Here is a 16,467-nt window from a genome sequence, read left to right as displayed (position 1 = left end):
AATAAAATGACAGAAGGAGAAAGTGCTGAACTACTGAAATGTATATAATACTAAAGTATTATATTTTTGGTGCTGCAGCTTAAAGACGCCTCTCATATGCATTGCTCAGGTGTGAGTTTCTCACAGGCCTTAACAGATTGTCAAAATCTTAATGGTTCTGTGGGTTTCGTCTATAAAATCTGAGCTTTATTTTGAATTCTCTATTGGATTCGGGTCAGGTGATTGGCTGGGCCATTTTTCTTGCCTCATTTCATTTTATTACACTTTATAACTTATTTTGTAAACAAATTGCATTTGTTTTCTTTGCAAAAATTGATTTCTTTGGTTGTTATCAACATCCGGGGGAAATTTCAAGTCAGAAAAATTGAAAAATGGTCACATGCTCAATATTTATTTTCCCCGCTGTATATTATTAACTATAGTGAACTGATAAACTAATAAGTGGTGTAGTGGTCTTTACTAAACCTGGAAATGCTGATTGGACCTTATAAATATTGGCTATATGTCATCATATTCATATATGAATCATTTTTTGATCAATTTTGAAATATATGTTGCATGTACATATCACATATTGGATTCCTCTGCCTACCACTAGAAGGAAGTTTGAGAGCCGCTGCCCTATACTCTAGTTTTAGAAAGCTGCAGTATTGGCTTGTTTGTTTATCTATACTTTAGAATAGTATGGTGCAAAGGCACTATCAATCTAGCTATAGTATCTCCTATAAAACTACTACAGTATTTTGTTTACATAATGTGCTAAACGGTACACTTTATGTACATTTAAAGCAGACCCTTTAGTTTATCCACAGATTTTTTGGGGATTTTTTTTGCGATTAAAAATGACATGTTGTGGCGGGAATTCCCAAAAATTTGTGGACAATTTTGCAAAAAAAAAAAAGTAAACATACATATGTGGCTGATTCCAGCGTTATGGATGTGACATTTGCAGTAAAAATTCAAAACATAAATTCGCAGAGAAAGTATACGTTAACATTATATTGAATCATCTCTTTATATTTTCCATAACAACTAACCACAGAGTTATGGAATCGAAAAAATTCAATCTGTGAACATTTTTATACTTTAAATGAGGAAAATGAACAAGCGTTATGGATGTGATAAAAAAAAGTCTGCGAGTTTACAGTATACAACATATTTCGTAGAAATTCTGTGAATTAAACTGCACAACCCAAAATAAATAATGCTCAACAAAAGGATAAGAGTTGGCTCTCTATAAAACAAAACTGATTGATTTTATTTTATTTTGACATTTTTGCATTTTACATTTACATTTAGTCATTTAGCAGACGCTTTTATCCAAAGCGACTTACAAATGAGGACAAGGAAGCAACTTACACAACTATAAGAGCAACAATGAATAAGTGCTGTAGGCAAGTTTCAGGTCTGTAAAGTCTAAGAAGGAAAGCATTAGTACTTTTTTTTTTTTTTTTTGAGTACAGTTAGTGTGATATTCAGAGAGGCAATTGCAGATTAGGAAGTGAAATGGAGACTAAATAGTTGAGTTTTTAGTCGTTTCTTGAAGACAGCGAGTGACTCTGCTGTTCTGATGCAGTTAGGGAGTTCATTCCACCAACTGGGCAGATTAAACGCGAGAGTTCGGGAAAATAATTTCTTCCCTCTTTGGGATGGAACCACGAGGCGACGTTCATTCACAGAACGCAAGTTTCTGGAGGGCACATAGATCTGCAGAAGTGAGAGCAGATAAGAAGGAGCAAAGCCAGAAGTCACTTTGTAGGCAAACATCAGAGTTTTGAATTTGATGCGAGCAGCAACTGGCAGCCAGTGCAAACGGATGAGCAGCGGAGTGACATGTGCTCGTTTAGGGTCATTAAAGACCACTTGTGCTGCTGCATTCTGAAGCAGCTGAAGAGGCTTGATAGAGTTAGCTGGGAGCCCGGCTAGTAGAGAGTTGCAAGAGTCCAGTTTGGAGAGAACAAGAGCTTGAACAAGGAGTTGAGCTGCATGTTCAGATAAGAAGGGTCGGATCTTTCTGATGTTATAGAGTGCGAATCTGCACGATCGAGCAGTTCTAGAGATGTGGTCAGAGAAGTTTAGTTGGTCATCAATCGTTACTCCAAGGGTTTTCACCATTTTGGATGCAGTAATGGTTGCCCCATCCATCTGGATTGAAATGTTATGGTGTAGAGTCGAGTTGGCAGAAACTACAAGCATTTCTGTTTTTGCGAGGTTCAGCTGAAGATGATGATCTTTCATCCAGTGTGAAATATCCAACGGAAAAGCTTTGTTATGGATGTGTCGGATGTGAAATTGCCATTTGTTTGACTTTGGTAAATCAAATATAATAGTTTGAAAACACTGACAGAGACATTTTTAAGTATTTTTAAAGTACTGTAAAACACCTGCCTGCGCAAAAAATGTAGAAACGGTTTCGCTATTTTGGTGAAATTTTTTTTCTTTTTATGGCAAGGTTGACATTTTCATGGAATTGCTCATATGTATATACACACACACACACATACACAGTTAAAGTCCGAATTATTCGCCCCCCCTGTTTATTTTTCCCCCAATTTCTGTTTAACGGAGAGAATTATTTTTTTTTTTCAATATTTCTAAACATAATAGTTTGCCTAGGGCTGCTCGATTTTGGGAAAAATCATAATCACGATTATTTTAGTCATAATTGTAATCACGATTATTCCCAATGCTTATTAGTTGAAGTTAAAATTATTAGCGCTCCTGAGAATTTTTTTAAAATAAATATTTCCCAAATGATGTTTAACAGAGCAAGGAATTTGAACAGTATTTCCTCTAATATTTTTCTTCTGGAGAAAGGCTTATTTGTTTTGTTTTGGCTAGAATAAAAGCAAATTTAAATATTTTGAAACCTCTTTTAAGGTCAATATTATTAGCCCCTTTAGGCAATAAATATTTTGATTGTCTGCAGAAGAAACTACTGTTATATAATGACTTGCCTAATTACCCTAATTAAGCTTTTGAATCACACTTTGAATTTGAATGTTTGTATTTCATAAAAATATGTACTAAAATATTATGAGCCGTCATCATAGCAAAGATAAAATTAATCAGTTATTAGAAATGAATGATTAAAACTTATGTTTAGAAATCTTTTTTCCATTAAACAGAAATTGGGGGGAAAAGGTTGCTAATATTCAGAAGGGCTAATAATTCTGACCTTAACTGCATGTATTATTTTCCTCCCTCCAAAGGAAAAAGAAATACATACAATAGAATAAAAATATGAAACAAACTGTGCTTTTAGCATCTTCACCGCAAGAAAAACACTTTAGCTACAAAAGTCTTCAGTCAAGAGCAGAGAGGGATTTTCTCGTTGTTTTATTAATCATGTTAAAACAGGCGGCAGCTGTGCTCTGTCACTTTAATGGTTTCGCTTTCACATGTCTTTTGATCCTCAACTCGTTTGTTTATTACAAAATGAGGGTTAATATGAATAATCACTAAACACCGCGTTTTGACACCTGTTTGAACATTAAAGCGCTCACGTTAATGACTTTAGATGTGTGTGCTCTCTGCTCGTCACAGTGTGCGAATGAGACCAAGTGCAGACCGCATGCTTCTGACTGTCTGCGCGCCGCACATACATAAGCATGCAGTCTTTTGCGCTTTTAAGAGCAACAAGTGAGGACAACTGGACAGGGGGCGGTAAATAATGGAATAATCGTTTATCTCGATTAATGGTTTTTCATAATCGTTAGAAGCCGAAATCGGATTTTCGATTAATTGCACAGCCCTAAGTTTGCCATGATGACAGTAAATAATATTAGACTTGATATTCTTCAAGACACTTCTAAACAGCTTAAAGTGACATTTAAAGGCTTAACTAGGTTAATTACAGTAACTAGGCAGGTTAGGGTAATTAGGCAAGTCGTATATCAACGGTTTGTTCTGAGGACTATCAAAAAAATATAGCTTAAAGGGGCAAATAATATTGACCTTAAAATGGTGTTTAAAAAATTAAGAACTGCTTTTATTCTAGCCGAAATAAAACAAATCAGACTTTTTTCAGAAGAAAAAATATTATCAGACATACTGTGAACATTTCCTGAATCTCTTCAACATCATTTAAGAAATGTTTTTATCTCTCGTCAAGACAAGATCTAAAACAGTAGAGATTAAGCCAAATGAAGGTCGTGTAACTCTAGGATTTCTCTCAGATTTCTCTTCCCGGAGCATCTGACATCATGTCACACATAGGACATGCGTCAGGGCTTCCCCTACCGTAATAACTGCAGGGAAAGAGTTAAACGCAATAACTGATCAATTTCACTCACGTTTGGATGTCATCCTTGAACCAATCTCATCGTCAAACGCACAAAACGCCCAATTCGCACCATAGGATGTCTATAAATTATATTTGCATTGCCTTTCCAAGTAAATTGCTTGCACTTCGTCTGCTTACTGCACAAGCTGAAAACTCCCCCCTGCCCCCATTCCATGACGCCAGTTTTTGAGCGAGACTCAAATACATCATGCGCGCTGCGTAAGCAACGTCTATAAGTCATGTAAAACAATTCATTGCACACTGAAATAAAAAAATTTGATTATGCGGTTTAGAATTGCGTGTTTAATGAGATTATTAAATTTTAATGCGTTTAATACATTTTGCAGGGTCGCAAAAACTCGTGACTTTTTGTTGATACCATAATCGCGAAAAACTAGGGGGTCTGTTAAAGGTGTTTTGGGGACTTCGTACAAATCTTTTAGAGCACGTGAAACAGTTGGCGAGACATTTATTTCAGTATGTTGATGTACTTCCAACTGAAATGGAATACTGAGTAGGAGGCGGGGCTTTCTTTTTATCCCTCATAGCAAACTAACGGTTAAGAGGGGCGTGGCTGCGAATATTACAAACTCTGACATTATCAGAGAAGCTCCGCCTCATCCTCCAAGAGCAGAAGCATACGCTCAGACTTTGATTGAAGATTACCACAACAGACAGTTTTATTCAGCGGATTAGCTTGCACGTGTTAATTACAGCCCCAAAAGTATAACAATGTGCGCTAGCAAAATAATCATGGTAAATGTTGATTCCACGCAGACTTTAAGTCTTACATATTGTAGTCCATGAGAGTTTTACAGGCTTTTTTTTTAGCAGAGTTGTTGTAATTCAGCAGCATTGGAGCGTCTTCAAGTCTTACAAATTTTTAAGGTCATGCCACAGCAGCTCAATTGGATTCAGGTCAGGACTTTGACTAGGCCACTACAAAGTCTTTTGGTTTTCTTCAGCCATTCAAAAGCGGATTTGCGGATGCGCCTTGGATCATTGTCCTGCTGCAGAACTCATGTTCACCTCAGCTTGAGATGTACTAATCGCTCCCCAACAGTTTAGCAATGTTGTGCGCTAGCGAAACAAACATCGCAAATGTTGACTTCACGCAAACTTGAAGTCTTGTTGGTTGTGGTTTATGAGTGTTTTGTGTGTCATCAACAGTGAAGGACCATGCGCTCGCCATCCAAACCGCTGATGCCCACATAGAGGTCTCTGAACAGACACCCTCTGGCTGCAGAGGATGCTGGGAATGTGTCGCGGGCGCAGGAAGTTTGTGGCTGCCTCCCTCGCCCTGATCTTCATCCCAGCCCTCACCTGGCTCTATCTGTCATCCGCAAATATCACAGGTACGACATCACATGTCGCAGCCGTTTCCTCTGTGAAGTAGTTATGCGAAATTAACGCACATCCATCTATTTTATAGACGTTTTGGAATGTCGCATGAAAAAAGTGCTTAATGGAAACACCAAGATGCTCAAATATTTTGAAAATGCGTATAAAAATGTGCACACTACCGAGTAGGATACATTTTTGTTATCCACTAAGAAAAAAGTGTGCATAAACTATGAAGAAATCGCATTTATTGGATAAATCCCAGCATGCGCATCAAAGCAATGTGAGTTTGTTATTAATAGATCACATGATAACAAAAATGAGTGTGATGGGACGGCGCTAATGGACAAATCAGCAGAGCAAGCACATCTGAAATGTTGTTATATAATCCCTCAGCGAAAGTCTGTCATCACAGTGGTTCAGTATTATTGCTATTATTACGCCCAGGACTGTCTTGAGCATCTCCAAAAGCCACCATGCCTTTGTTGTGTTTCGTCTTCATCTTCTAGGGCGCAAGTATTTCACGATCGAAGAAAAACGGCCCACAGTGGTTTTTCCTACTGCAGCAAATTCCTTTTGTTATGTTCGCCGCCAGTTTATCAGGGGCCTGTTTCAGTAAGGAGGTTCAAACAACTCAGAGTTTAAACTTGAACTCTGAGTTGATTTACCGAGAGATTAAAAACTCAGAGTTTTCGGTTTCAGAATAGCTGATCTGAGCTGGGTCAATCAACTTCGAGTAGACCAACTCAGAGTTAAGCGCACACACCGTGACTATAAAAAGGCATTATCAATGGAGCGCAGACATTACGAGTGACTATGGCAATATGTTATAAAAGAGATCAGCATTTCTTTCTCCAGCTGAACTTGATGTTCTCAAAAGAGAAAAAAATTGTCACTTCCTGATTAAACTGGCACCAAATATCAACATTAAAACAGAATTTACTGCGGTAGAAGAAGCTGCGTCAATTAATTCTTTATTTAGCCTAATTAATGTACTTGCGCCTCGAACACAATGAACACGTGGGGGCGTCTGAAGCCATGAGACGCGGAGACTCTTGACACGCACCAGACGTTCGGAGGTAATTAATAATATACACTAATACTGAAACAGTTAAGGCATTTTAGAATGACTAAAACAACATTTAAGACGTGTTACAGTGTGCTCAGCCTGCTGGTTTGTCCATTCACACACATTTTCATTGTCATATGATCATGATCTTTTTTTTAATGTACATACTGTAATTTGTTCAGTAAAAGTGTTTCCATCGTAGTTTATGCGCACATTTTCTATCGAATAAAAGTTTATCCTACTCAGTTATGCGCGTTTTTTATACATATTTTAAAAAGTTATGTGCATCATGACGTTTCTATCAATCGTTTTTATGCACGTATCCAAAATGAGCATTAAAATAGGTGGGTGGAAACGTAAGGCTAAGGCGAGAAATACCGCTTTATCTTTAAAAAAGGGGAGGAGACCGACAGAAACTCTGAGTTTAGAGAATAAAACCTGCTTCTGACCAGGTTAGATTCACAGAGTAAGTTACCACAGTAACTGACTCTGAGTTAAAGTGACCTCTCTTTCAGAAACAGGCTTGACTTACCCTGATTTCTCGAGTTTAACAAACCTGCCGTTTTGAAACGGAAAACCCAGAGTTTCTCTCAATTCAGGGTTAAAATACTCTGAGTTTTCAGTTAACCTCCTTTCTGAAACAGGCCCCAGGAAGTGACGATTTGTTTATTTTTTTTCTCTTTGACTCATCGAACAGAAACTTTCCAAGTGCTTTAATTACAAATGTTGTATCTAATATTCCACTTCTGCACAAGAATATTTAAGAGTATTCATGGAAAACTCAAGTGTGCCGCAAGCCTGCGTTTGAGTGAAGGTCTCGGCCGTTAGATCGCCCCCTGGGGGCTGGCTGCAGTACAAGTCATAAAGCCCGCCTCCTCCGTGTTAATGAAGGAGACTTGAGCCCAAATAAAAAAAAATATTACACTTGCAATAAAATGTCCCGAAAGATGGTTCTGGTCGATTAAGGCACTGGTTATTGTGCTGAAATAGGTGCAGATCCTCATTTTTGTAAACAGTTTGTTTTTAGCAGTAATTTAACGCTGGGCGTGTCATCGTGATTGACAGCTGTGATTGACAGTTTCTCAAAGCAGCGCGTCTGAGCTTCGGCAGGAGACTGAAGTGTTATTATTCGATTTCTGTGTTATTTTACCATGATATAATGAGTTCAGCAGTAACGTCTTGACATACAGAATCTGGTGGAACACTGTTTATTCGGTAAGGTCAGGGCTTTTTTCGGGCTTAATTAGTATGCCGATACACGCCACCCAGATAGCAAAAAACACTCGGTTGGATTCTCGCCTGCCAGAGACTTACCCCTCGGCCCGGCACCGTCTGCTGGACCTACTTGGGCTGTATTCCTATGGACACACTGCCCGATTCCGCCCCGAGTCAATCGGGCCAAATGCGGCGGCCGTTACCCGAAGCTGGGGAGTCGGGGGCCGGGGAGCTGGCACGATTGAATCTTCATTATATAAAACCTCACCTTTGTCAACGTTATTACAACCATTTGTGTTGATATAACAGCAACCGCAGGCTACTATGTAAACGCAAAGTGTACGCACTGAGTTTACCCTTTGAATAAAACGCAAACATAAACAAAAAATAATAAACAATACAAGCGATGTTGCGGCAGCTGACATCAGTTATGCATTAGTACTGCCAAGTTTTGTGTACAAATTGATGAATTGCAGGGTTGTGATGTGTAAATATCCTGTTGATATTTAGAAATCTGGCTGTGTTTATCTTCTAAACGCACGGTTGTTCCCGCATGGTAAATCGTTATGGTGTGTATGGCTAATTAAAAATAAAAACCATTTGTCGGCGCCAGTAGCCTAGTGGTACTGCGCGCTGACATATAGCACCAGTGTGCTCGTGGCGACCCGGGTTCGATTCCCGTCTCGAGGTCCTTTGCCGATCCTTTCCCTCTCTCTGCTCCCAGTGCTTTCCTGTCTGAATTCTCTACTGTCCTATCAAAATAAAGGTAAAAAACCCCTAAAAAATAAATAAAATAAAATAAAAACCTTTCGAAAAATCTACGTGTTGTTTATATGTTATTGTTCATATTTTACAAGTGTTATTTCTGAAGATAACAAATACCAACAACCCTGTTATAAGAGAATATATTATTTGTGCTCATTTTAGTCTAACTCAGGCTAGAGTGTTTAAAAGATCGTTTATTTCGGCAGTCCAGCATGTATTGCTTTTATTAAAGTATAACAGCTTACATCACACCGTTTTTAAACCGTATATTATTCTGTGTTTTTAACTGCAAGTGCTTATATTTACACCAGCGAGCGTTTATTATAGTGCAGATATCGGAGGTAAGAAAGTCGGGGGGCGTGGTTGATTTTACATCAAGCGTGTGGTTGGAACTGACTCGCAAGCTCGATTTCGTGGCTCCTCCTCTGATTCCATCAGACAGTCCTTCTGCGCATGCCCAGGCTCCAATTTCAGCAGTCTTTTGCGACAGTTTGTGCCCGTCAAGCAGGCGTTTTGCCCTCAAAGCGTTCAATGGAAAAAGGGGCTGTCGCGTCAACCATATTTTTTACAGTCATTGGGAATAATATTGCGGTATGAAAAAGTGTTTCCCCCTTACTGATTTCTTTTTTTTTTGGCATGTTTGTCACATTTTAATCAAACAAAATTAAATATTAGTCAAAGATCACATCGTGCAGTTTTGAAATGAAGGTTTTTATTATTAAGGTAAAACAAAATACAAAACTTCATAGCCTTGTGTGAAAAAGTGTTTGCCTCTAAACCTAATAACTCAATCAAGCATTTTTGATAACTTTCTATGAGTCTGTTTCAGTAATCTGCAGAAATTTTGGCCCGTCTTTTTAGCAGAGCTGTTCTAACTCAGCCGCATTGGAGCGTTTTCGAGCATAAATTGCCTTTTTTTAAGGTCTTGCCTCAGCATCTCAATCGGATTCAGGTCAGGACAGTAACCAGGCCACTCCAAAGTCTTCATTTAGTTTTTCTTCAGCCATTGAGAAGTGGACTTGGTGGTGTGCTTTGGATCATTGTCCTGCTGCAGAACCCTAGTTCACTTCAGCTTGAGGTCACTAACAGATGGCCGGACGTTCTCCTTCAGGATGTTTAATGGCTTTAGCTGCATCCTGTACACTATGGCACACTATACACTATGCACTCATGCACTATGTACTTATGCACTTACACACTCAACAGGATAGTATATGTATGTAGTGTCGTCCCAAATGGCACACTAATGTTTTTTTACTAAGCGGAAAATCAAACCGTTTCCCTGATGATGTTTGACGGTTGCCAAATCGTGAAATAAACGACCGAATTATCAAATAATACCTGCCGTGAGTGTAACCGCATACACCATCAGGAGGCGCTATAATCACTCTCGTTGGAGAACTTTGCTTTCACCATCCAAAACAAATACAGTTATTCAACATGTGCGCCCGATAGCTCCGCCCCTTCCGCTACGTAAGCAAACCTGCGGTCGTTGAGTGCGTGAAGTGTCCAACATTACACACTTCATTTTAGCGGCTGAATGAGTGCATCATCCGGGTAATTAAAGTGCACTTATTATTTTTAGAGTTTTCAGTGTGAACACACTACTTACACTATTTATACTACAAAATGGCGTAGAATAGTGCATAATAGGGATGTAACGGTATTGTAAATACCGTCATACCGCAATATTATTTTTTTCGATATTACCGTAGTCGCATGACTCGGTAAAACTATAGGTCTTCTGAGAAAATTTGCTCAGGCGAATGAAGCGAACGGGAGGTAGCGGAAACTACAATTCCCATCAGCCCAGGCTTGACCATCATCCCTTGCGGTCTGTTGTCGCTACAGATACAGTAATGCGGAAATGGAGTGTGCTGCTAGAAGCGGGGATGAAAAGAGCTGGAAAACCCTAAAGCGGGTGTTGTCGCCGCGCGCGTACTGAATAGTGGTGTTGTCGTGCGAGTTCTTATCAGCTGAGTTGTCGCGCGCGTACTGAATAGCGGTGTTGTCGCGCGCGTACTGTAAAGCGGGGACGGAGGGTATGTCGCGTCGAGGGGGCACTTTTGATAATTTTGGGAGGGCACTTTCTATCCATGACTAAAAAGGGCATGTGCGCTGCACAGGTTGAGCCCTGTGTGTGCACGTGCCTGCAAGTTGGGGAAAAGGACTAATAATCAGTCATGGGGACTGCAGAAACACAGCACACTGTTCAGATTGATGCAGACATGAGATCTCTATCTCACTCATGGTTTGTCCTCTCAAGTGGGGGAAAGACAATGCACAACGTTACCCACTGCTGTCAACCTGGGCCAAGTCATATCTCTCTTGTCCCAGAAACCTCAGTCCCAAATGAGAGGTTTTTTTTTTCTGTTGCAGGGGACATTGTAAATACCCAGAGATACCAGCTTTTACCAGATTATATTTATATGATAATTTTCCTTTAAACCCATCTCTATCTAAGTGAGTGAGTGATTAAATGTTGAATGTGATGAGTTTTCAACACTACTAAATTGAAACTTTATTTTTTACATGGTTTAATATTTTTTTGTCATTAAAATTGAAGATGGCTAATTTGTATGTCATTGACACTTTTGGCACTTTTTTGGAGTATTTTCATAAGTTTTGTTTTTTCCTGTAAATGATTCAATAAATACCGTACCGTGACATTCATACCGAGGTATTACCGTACCGTGAAATTCTGATACCGTTACATCCCTAGTGCATAAGTATGCGATTTGGGACGCAGCTTATATTTTATCACAGCATGTCTTCCGGGTGCCGAAGCAGCAAAACAGCTCCAGGTCATCACAAAACCACATTTTACCATTAGTTTTATGTTCTTCTTCTGAAATGCATTGTTACTTTTACGCCACACATGAGTTCAACTTTTGTCTCGTCAGTCCACAGAGTATTTTCCCAAAAGTCTTACGCTGTGTTCACACCAGACGCTGAACGCACGTCAAGCGCGAGTGATTTACATGTTAAGTCAATGCAAACGCGCGAATAGACATCCTGCGGCACGATACGTGCGAATGGCGCGGTGCAAATAGCGCGATACACGAGAGTGGCGCGGGGCAAATTGAGCGTTTAACGAGCGTTTCGCGCGAATCTCTCGAGTTCGAAAATCTGAACTTCAGCGGACATTCGCGCCGCGTCAACCAATCAGAAGCTTGCTCTTGTGGGGGCGTGATTGTGACGTAGAACCTGTTGATGGTGTCCCGGGGGTAATCCTCCAGTCGACACCGACAACAAGTCATCAAACTGGGCTTGAAGCACCAGAAGCACCGCTGAAAGCCTCCGTCATCCAGGTTCAGTTTCTGGAGGAGTTTATGAGCTCACAGAGCTGCTGCACCTCTGAAAGGATGTAGTGGACTCAGACACGACCCTAAACGTATCAACGCTGTTTTTCAGTCTCCATAAAGCACATTAACACTGTTATTTTCTTCATTAAATCCATGTTAGCCATTAAGCAATGAAGCTAGAGTCACCCGGCAGACAGAAGCCCTGCCCATCACGCGAATCTGCGTCTGTTCTGAAGTTAATTTGACGCGCGAATGAAGTGGATTTTAAGCGCGAATGAAGCGAGTAAACTCAAATGTACACGCGACTATTTACGCGCGAATATCGCGATTTATCCGCGCGTTCCGCATCTGGTGTGAACACAGCATTAGAGATCTTCAAGATGTTTTCTAGAAGATCTGAGACCAGCCATATGTCCTCTCTGCTGAGCAGTGGTTTTCGGATCTCTGCCATGAAAACCTAGTCTTTTTCTTATGGTGGAGTCATGAACACTCACCCTTAATTGAGGCCTGCAGTTGTTTGCATGTTGTCTTTCGTGACCTCTTGGATGAGATTTCACTGTGCTCTTGGGGTAATTTTAGTCAGCTTTCTAGTTCTGGAAAGGTTCTCCACTGTTCAATGTTTTGTCATTTGTAGATAATGGCACTCACTGTGGTTCACCGCAGTCGCAAAGCTTTACAAATGACCTCAGAACGTTATATATCAATTATTTTCTTAGTCATTTATTTTTGAAACGCGTCATATGTATGTGTGACATCTAGCTTTTGAGGATCCTTTGGTCTACTTCACTCTATCAGGCAAGATTTCTTGATTGCGCACAGGTGTGGCAGTAATCAGGCCCGGGTGTCACTAGAGAAACTGAACTCGGGTGTGTTTTTAACAAGGGGAAGCAAAGACTTTACACATGGATATGTAGTTTTGGATTTTGTTTTCACTTAATAATAAATACCTTAATAAAAACTGTGTTATGTGTTTACTTGTGTTATAGTTAATTCATATTTAAATTAGTTTGATAAACTGTAACATTAAGGTGTGAAAACCAATAAGGGGGGGCAAAGACTTTTTCACAGCACTGTATATAAACAGTGACATCTTTGTCGCGTGTGGAGTTTGCATCCCTGCTAATATTTATTAAAATCTATTTTTTTTAAATATGCTTCCCCCTAGTCAAACCGCTGCCTCTGTCGCCGCTGGATCCCCAGTCGTCTGCGGTGGTCGGTGCGGCTGCCGAGCATCAGTCTTTAGAGCTGAGGCTCCGGGACGTGGAGGAGCACAACAATGCACTGCGGCGAGAGATTAGCAGGACTCCCAGGGTCCCGACCCACAGCAGCCATCCGAGCAGCAGTCGCCACGGCAACCAGTTGCACACCCACTCCACAGAAGAGGGTACAGGTGACAGTGAGGCTAAAAAAGGAGCTGCCGCCGGCAACAGCTCGGACTGTGTGCCTCAGCCTGTGGTGAAGAAATGCGAGGTCAGTTTAGACGAATCGCGACCTCACACTTTACATGAACACAATCGATCAACTCTGACCTTGACTAGTCCTACAATTTGTGTAATGGTGCTGTATTTAAGCTTTTGACTCCTCCAAAGCCTTAAAAACCATAATATGTTTGAGTTATTTAGGAAACATTCTCGTTTATCTGATTAACAACGCTAAAGTCAGATATTCTGCTTTGAAAATGTGAGTTCACTGTCTTTGTTTTGACCTCTATAACCAGCCCACTGCCAGTTTACTCCCTTATATTTCAGCACCTCGGGTTGCCTTGGTGGAAGAAATGCGTATTTAATTGCAGTCTTGAAGAGCGGGGACTGTATATCTTGCATCAGTGTGTCTTCAAACTGTTCTGAACCTTTGTCTCTTCACATTACAGACCATTCATATTGCCATCGTGTGCGCGGGCTACAACGCAAGCAGGGACGTCGTCACTTTGGTCAAGTCGGTTCTTTTTCACAGGTAAACTTCGCACCTCACAGCATAAAATCCACTTTCACTTAGGCCAGTGGTTCTCAAAGTGGGGGTCGGGACCCCCCGAGGGGTCGCGGGGCAATGAAGGGGGGGGGTCGCCTGGTGATTTCCAAAAATCTATTTATTTTTATTAAACCATAAGAATTAACATATTTTATCCATAACTATACTGAAAATAAAAATAGTCGTTTATAGTTACTATATAGTTACTATAGTAGCTTATAGTTACTAGTTCTATTGGATTGCGACCCCTGGGGTAATTACAGTATATTAAAGGCAGCAATAGCGTCAGATGCATTTTGATTTTATAACATCAGGTTATACCAGTGGTCAGCAACCCGCGGCTCTTTAGCGCTGCCCTTGTGGCTCCCTGAAGTTTTTTCAAAAATGTTCAAAAAGATGGGGAAGGTTAGTATATACTTTTGTTTTAATATGATTTCTATAGGAGGACAAACATTTTTAACGTTTTCAAATGCTGTAAAAGTGTGTAGAATTAATATTTAATTTCAACATTTCTGTCAACGAAGATTTGCGTCGTAGCCTGCGACACAGGTTTCTATCAGCAGGGCGGGATGCCGGGCAGGTGGCTGTTGTAAACAAACCGGGAGATAATAAAGCACGGAAAACCGTTCACAGACATGGAGTCATTCATCAACATATTAGAACACCTATTTGCAGACTTCAAAAACCAAAGCAAGATAATTCAAAAAATTAAAGATATACCTCTCTCCGCTAAGACAGTGAAGGAAAGGGCTATTAAAATGGCAGGTAACATCACCGATCAGCAAACCAAGGACATTAATTCAGTGCCAGCATACTCAATTGCCTGTGATCTGACCGATATTCAATGCGCTTTTATGCAGGTATGTGAACTCTGATGGGCCGCAAGAAGAAATGATCAAATTAATACCACTGAAAGACCAGAGGCTGTGCTGAAGTGTTTAAATGACAACGAAATCAACACCAACCACCTGATTTCAGTGGCTATTTAATCATGAAGGCTCATTATCTATTTGTAGCCAACTTAGTCATTTTTATAGTAGGCTAATATAGCTACTATAGATACATAGAGCATGTGTTTCCTTCATTATAAGGCTTATATAAGGCTTTACATTTTTTGTGGCTCCAAACATATTTGTTTTTTGTGGTCTAATATGGCTCTTTCAACATTTTGGGTTGCCGACCCCTGGGTTATACTTTCTAGCACATTTAAAGCACTGACACGAATTTAATTGGTGTGTCTGCGTCATTGCATGCAAGGTTTCTGTATTTATAACCACCTCAGAGGATATTGGGGGTCGCGAGTCACCGGCATTGTTATTTTGGGGGTCGCGGGCTGAAAAGTTTTGGGAACCCCTGACTTAGGCCACGTTTACACTGTCCGGTCTTGACAGCCAATTCCGATTTGTTGCCTATATCAGATTTTCCTGCCTGTCCTTTTACACCAGAGGTGTTCAAACTCGGTCCCGGAGGATCCGGTGTCCTGCATAGGTTACCTCCAACAACCTAGTATACCTAGTGTGACAATACAGAAACTTTCTGTACTGCCCCTATTTTGTGTTTACTTCCTTTGTCACTGACTTTTAGAATGAGTTCATCCCCATTGGATGCTACAACTAATTACGATGATGTAAGGTCTTTTTTATTCTTCGGAGAGAGAGTTCTGACCTCCAGCGTGGGAGTGGTGTTTGCTTCACCAAGTTGCGTTGCGGGTGTGGCTCTGCCTGGGTCTGAGGAAGCTGAGGAAGAGATGCGGCGATGCTCAAGTTTTCACTGACTTGTCCTTTATAGCCACCGTAATACTAAGTTTCCTGGTAGTTGCTGACGAGTGCCAGTCTTACGTTATCTTCGCGTTGCAAAGTTACCGGTGTCGATGCGTTAGGACAACTCCGAAAACGGCTGCCTGTTCGTCACTTCTGTCCGTTCTGCCAAGTCAGTGAACTGCTGACGTGTAACCTCCTGACACGACCACTGCAAGTCGCTTGGGTCAGTTTCAGTCATACACTTACATACATACATTCTCCACCCAGCCTCCCTTTATTTTCATTTAATTAGATATTTGAGAATTGAAAAGTTTTGTTCATTTATTTCTTGGTGTATTTGTTGTTGTTTTTTGAGGGGAATCTTGTTTTGGGTTATTTAAATTGATTATAGGATATTGACTATATAAATATTAATTTTTTGGTAGTGTTGTTACTTGTAGTTGTATTTGCCATTTAAATTAGTTCATTAAATCTTTCTAAGTGGAATCCGATTTTCTTGTTCTTATTTCGTTTGGTTCTATGTTACTGTATGTAACGGAGGGTCTTGTATAAGTTTTGTTTTCGCTATCCTGGGTAATTAATTATACAGTTCGATTTATTTTTGTCAAGGTCTAAAACCTAAAAGACACGGGTTCGAATCAACCAGAGAAATTATTAGTTTAATTTTGTGTGTGTGTGTGTGTGTGTGTGTGTGTGTGTGACCACCGTTACACTAGAAAGAGCTTGATTAGCTGGATCAGGTGTGTTTAATTGGGGTCG

The 16,467-nt window shown here is 40.2% G+C and overlaps 1 protein-coding gene across 7 annotated transcripts in view; it reads left to right on the top strand.

Moving 5' to 3' along the window:
* Positions 1–16,467, top strand: part of large1 (LARGE xylosyl- and glucuronyltransferase 1) — a 75,410-nt gene that overhangs the window by 19,149 nt on the left and 39,794 nt on the right. For all 7 annotated transcript variants that reach the window (XR_015942056.1, XR_015942053.1, XR_015942057.1 and 4 more), the window contains 3 exon segments: positions 5,456–5,640; positions 13,146–13,450; positions 13,851–13,933. Coding sequence is in view for 2 of the 7 variants with exons in the window: in XM_088649769.1 (XP_088505895.1) it covers positions 5,535–5,640; positions 13,146–13,450; positions 13,851–13,933 (494 nt within the window). In the remaining 5 variants the exon portion in view is untranslated.

This window comes from Danio rerio, chromosome 4 (genome assembly GCF_052040795.2).
Source record: "Danio rerio strain M-AB ecotype USA chromosome 4, GRCz13ab, whole genome shotgun sequence".
NCBI lineage: Eukaryota > Metazoa > Chordata > Actinopteri > Cypriniformes > Danionidae > Danio > Danio rerio.
Note: the sequence above shows the minus strand (reverse complement) of the source record. Positions and strands in the feature narration are given on the sequence as shown.